General features: G+C 33.6%; 1 protein-coding gene across 1 annotated transcript; it reads right to left on the reverse strand.

Annotated features, from left to right (window-relative positions):
- Nucleotides 1-3314: 3314 nt before the first annotated feature.
- Nucleotides 3315-4391, reverse strand: LOC145675352 (E3 SUMO-protein ligase ZBED1-like). Its single transcript, XM_081745754.1, has one exon. The coding sequence runs from the start codon at nt 4389-4391 to the stop codon at nt 3315-3317; it is 1077 nt and encodes a 358-aa protein (XP_081601880.1).
- Nucleotides 4392-5673: the final 1282 nt, after the last annotated feature.

Consider the following 5673-nt stretch of genomic DNA (forward strand, 5'->3'; position numbering starts at 1 on the left):
AAATGAATAACAAATTAAAGTCCGGGTAGGAAAATTTATATCCACGAGCTTTAACGTCGAGAATGGCCTGAAACAAGGAGATGCGTTGTCGCCATTATTATTCAACTTTGCAAGATAGCAACCAGGGCCTAGAGTTAAATGGGATTCACCAGGTTATGCCGTGTTATGATGTAAATTTAATAGGGGATGATAGGAAAACAGTAGAAGGAAATGCAGAGGACTTATTAAACGCTTACAGGGTCATAGGTTTAGAAGTAAATGCAGAGAAAACTAAATACATGAAATTTCGTCAGGATCGTTATACTGCAACTTATGGATGCGTAAAAATATGGAATAATACTTTTGATAAAGTGAATACTTTCAAATATCTGGGATCAATATTAACAGGCGAAAACCATATTCACGAATAAATTAAATGTCGATTAAAAGCAGGGAATTCATGTTATTATTCAGATCAAAATCTCTTGTCGTCGCGAATTCTGTATATATTACTTTGGGTAATGGGCAAATAGAGGTGCAAAAATTGAATTTGGAGTAAACATTATCGTCAACGGGAAAAGTACGCAAATATGCAAAAATTTACTTGTTTATTTTTTTTTAAAAAAAACACGATGTTTGAATTTTTATTATATTTTTCAATGGTATTTAGTAAGACCTTTAGAAGGAGCCTATACTCGCCTTGTTGAAATATACCATTAGCAAACTACGGGTAATCAAATTTGGACCAAGTTGATATTTCAAATATAAAAGCCTAATAAGAGGCTGCTTATCACATAAGACAGATGATCGAGTGGTAAACGCAGTTGTACTGCATGCTAAAGGTCTTGGGATCGAACTCTATTCCACCCTTACGAATTGCTTTTCAAGATAAATAAACCCAATCCTTTAGAGGTTCTAGTAAAAGCTGAAAACTTGACTAGTTAATCACGACAGCTCGTCAAACTGAACGAAACGCAGTCTTTAGAATTTGTACTGTTAAGTCCAAACGATGTGAAGCGCTTAGATGGGAATTACAAGCTACTACTAGCAAGGTCCTACTACGTTGAACATCGGCTCAATGGAAAATACGTATTCTTCATTGCTCAAGAAACCAACGATGCAAATTATGGTGATTATAACCAGAAAATAAAACAGATGTAGGTTTATTTGCAAACAAAAACTTAAAATATTGTATTGTGCAAGTTCCGTCAACAATCCAGTTAAACCTCACCAATAAATAAATAAATAAATAAAATAAAATAAAAAATACGGTGAGTTTCGCTAAATGTAAGGTAAACTTTTAAGGTTACACACATGTAATTTGAACCTCTCATTTAAAATAAACAAATACGCATTTCAGCGTTCTTTGATTTTAGCTACGTAGAAGGGATTAAAAAAAGTCAGAATGGTTCGCTAAGATATCCTCCATACGTGGTGTCGTGGAGCCATTTGCTAGTACCTTCATATTTCTTTATGCGTTTAAATTTGCTGCTCATATTGTCTCTTAACCTACATGCTCTTAAACAAGTAGAAAGAAAGTCCGAAATAAATTACAAAACTATTTAGAAGCTTGAAAACCGGTTTTATTTGTCTGCAAATTGTGGAGTTTTGTGTTGAAAGATACGAGAGTTGTATTATTTTGTTTTTAAACGTTTATATATACTGTAGGTACACTTTAGAAGTTTATTAGAAAGATACATACGTAATAGATATATACTTCAATTCAAACTTTTTACATCTAGAATCAAAGCAAGATAGAAGAACACGCGTTGACATTGACAAAATTTGTGAACTCGAAATACATCAAGTTTCTAGAACTCGAAATAAATCAAGTTTCTTCATTACAAAGAAATGAAGTTGGTATTTCATTTTATGAAAAAGTTTCTTTCTAAATATTAATGCTGTGCTATGTAATTAGTTATTTTATTTTCAAAAATACTTCACACAGACAAAAATAAACTACAAGAAATTGATAATTATACACAGGTAGTGTCCAGCAACCAATTTCTTAATAAATTTTACAGTCACTCACGAAGATACAATATGAAGCTCTGAATGTCATTTTTAGACAACTCAGCCTTTGTCCTAAAAATGCACTCATAATGAAAACAAGAACTGCTTCTTTACATATACAAATGTTTTTGTTTGCATGCAAATTTATGATCACAAGCCTGGGAATGTCATTATTTGAAATAATGTATAAATTACATAAACTTGCCAAAATTCACCAAAAGAGAAAACTGAAATACATCTCACAGATTCATGGATATATAATACCTTTATTCTTCTTAACGACATTAGATCAAAAATAGAAAAAGCGCCTCTCCTCTGTTACAAGTTTCAATAACAATGTAACATTACTAATATTACTCTTATCTTACTTCATAATCCACTAATGTACCATATATGCGGCGAAATAATAAAGCCCTATGCAAATATTTCACATACATCAATAGAGCCAAGGACTACACTTCTGTTTACTTACGCAGCGAAAAAAAAAAGGTGCTGCAGTTCTCACCCTGAGCTTAAACCAAAGTTTGAGATATAAGCTCCCTAAACTTATCTTAATATCTGCAGGTGAAGCATTTCCCATCCACCAATACTAGTCAAACAAAAACAAATACAAACTGCATGTATATGCATTGATTCATTGAGATTGAAAGCGTTAGCAACAGTTAATTGAAATAAGAAAACGTTATGGATGGATATTATTATTATGGGTTTCATTTGTACTTTATGAAAATTACCGTATTCATTCTGTATTTTATACATATTTTGTCCCATGTAAACTTAAAATTCAATGCAGAAATCGACGAAATTTCTCGATTTGCAACAGTGCTTAAGTAGCATCAATCAAACTACATGCTTCAAATTTCCATATTTTGCGAAAGTTATAAGTTAACAGACAGTTGTAGTTTTTTTTAATGAAGCAAGTTCAAAAATGTTGAGTAACATTCAATTGGAAAATGATAGAATGTTATCTAAAACTAAAGAAATATATCAAATAATTATATTCATTCACCTAAAATTGAACACTTTGCTTACGCCAGTAACTAAACCTACATAAGATAAACCCTAAGGACAACGACTTTTATTAGATAAACACTAGTGAATTCTATCAATTCAAAACAAGAAAAGAAACGTAAGAAAATATGCCGAGAGGAAACTTAAAATGGTATTGATTGATATAGCTTAAGAAAAACTATCAAACTTTCACTAAACATAAATTTTACGAGTTGAGTTAGATTGTGAAATCGTATTTGCATATTGCATTTTAAGCGTTTATAGAGTTTTTTTTAGTTTAAATTTAATTCACCAGTGCAACTTGTGCAAACCTATTGCAGTTTGCAAGCGAGATTTTTTAGATTTTTGTTCAAAAATATTAAAATATCTGCATTTTCAGGGAGAAGTCTAGATCTACGGGCAGTAACGATATTACCAGCAAGTGAGAATACTCGTTCAGATTCGACTGAAGTTGCTGGAATCACCATGAATTTCTTAGCAAGACATGCTAATTTTTGAAGAAAATGTTCGTTAAGTTTCCACCATTCAAGGCTGTTGCCACTTTGCGAAAGACACTGATCTGATTTATAAAGAGTAAGCTCATCTATTACATTAGGACTTTTTGAACACGATGGAAATATTCCAAGCAAATAGTCTAATGCTGATGACCCACCGGACGATTGCTGTGATAAATCATCTTCTGATCCTTCAGATTCTACGAGCATATCATGAACCAATCTATGGATATTTGTTTGTATTTTAAAATTCAGAAATGGTAATGATTTGCACTTTGGGTCCAAGAATGTTGCTAAGAGGTAACATTTCAGAACACTATTTGACAAAAAATCTGATGATTCAGAATCGCATAATGCATCGAGCTGAAGACGCTTTCCTAAGTCAACTGATATTGAAGATTTCAAGTTCTTAACAATTTCAGAATCTGAAGGACATTCCTTCAGGTGGTTAGAAATAAGACCATAGCCTAATGGTAAAGCAAGAGAAATGGAACACTTTTGATCACACATAACTGTTGTAGCCATTTGCAGTGGCTTCAGTACTCGAACGATATCTTCCATGATTTGCCACTTGTCTTCAGTTAATTGTAAATTTCTTGCATCCATTGGTTTAGTGACATTTCTATCAGAGAACACAGCAATTATTGCTTCTCTTTGTTCCAGCAACCGTTCGATCATCGAATATACACTGTTCCAGCGAGTCTTTGTATATTGAATAAGGCGATGCTTTGGTAACTTCAGAATTTCTTGTTTCTTTTCAAGCGCGACTGAAGCAGTAGTGCTATGTTTGAAGTGCCCTACCACTTTGCTACAGATTGAAATTATACAGTATTTGTTACCTCGCTTTTTTCTAAACTGGTCAGTATGGATCGCGGCAATGTATGTGCCAAACATGATACATTGTAAACCGGCAACAAACGTCCAGCATTAATCATATTCGATGCATTGTCGTGAACTAATGCAACTACTTTGTCTTTGATGCACCATTCCTCCGTACACAGTTTAATAGCATCAGCGACATTTTCAGTTGTATGTCGTTCTTCTAGTTCAATTGTTTTGAGAACAAAATCTTCTGTACAGAGGTTCCTATACAGAGCATGGCATGTCACTGTAATGTAAGAATCTGTTGCTCGAGACGTCCATATATCTGTCGTTAAAGCAACTACTTCTGCTTCCTGTAGCCTCTGTTGTACTTGCTCTTTCAGTTCAGAATAAAAAAGCTGCAAGCGTCTCTATAGTGTCCGCGTAGACGGTACGCTATAATTTGGTTCAAGAAAGGACATTAACTCCCGAAACCTTTTCCTGGGAGTAGATCTGTTACTATCATGTTTGCAATCCTTTTCGCAATCTGTTCTTCATGTTCTGGTGTCCACGGCAGGCTATTTTTAAGATACTTTACTATTGATCTTTTTTCATATGTTCGCTTTTTATTGTGTGTTTGAGGAACTCTAATTACATCATCACGCGTTTCGTCATTGGTGACAGTTTCACAGGAAAGTTTCACAGTAGTATCTTCTGATATATTTGTGGCCTCAACACAGTCTGATGGTCCAGGAGAATCTTCAGAACTATCCGAATAGGAAGCTTCCACAAAGGTACTGTTAGAAAAGAAAATGACACAATATTATGTTTAAGATAAATCACAATGTAATTCTATGAACAAATTAAATATAAACTTATTTTAAAGACAAAAGCAAAGAAATTATGAATATAAGCATTGAAACTTGTTTTAGTGTATTACTATTTGACTCATCAAGCCACTAAGTGGGTATGCATGCAACAGTTGTTTTGACAAATTTGCCTCAGGAGATTTGTTCGTACTTCCACTGTCTTGAAATTAGGGTGGTGGGAAACTGGATGGCGTTTTGGTCACCAGCATCATTGTAGTAAGTTATCAGAGAAGGAAAAATATCTTCCATAAAAAAGGAGATTTCATTCCATCTCGCCTAACGATTTATCAGTCACTGATATCTGCAAGAGAAGAATGTCAGCTATTATAGGTGAGATGGGAATTCACATCTTGCCTGATCCCTTCTCGCCTAAAATGGCGGTAAGATACAAGGAGGGAATTTCTGCACTAAAGAGAGAATTCCTCTACTAGCATTTTAACCAGATATTTTAATCAATATTTTCAATTTCTGTCAACTACAATATAAATATTTAATAAGTACTATAA

Source organism: Thermobia domestica, chromosome 18, assembly GCF_964235325.1.
Source record: "Thermobia domestica chromosome 18, izTheDome1.hap1.1, whole genome shotgun sequence".
Lineage (NCBI taxonomy): Eukaryota > Metazoa > Arthropoda > Insecta > Zygentoma > Lepismatidae > Thermobia > Thermobia domestica.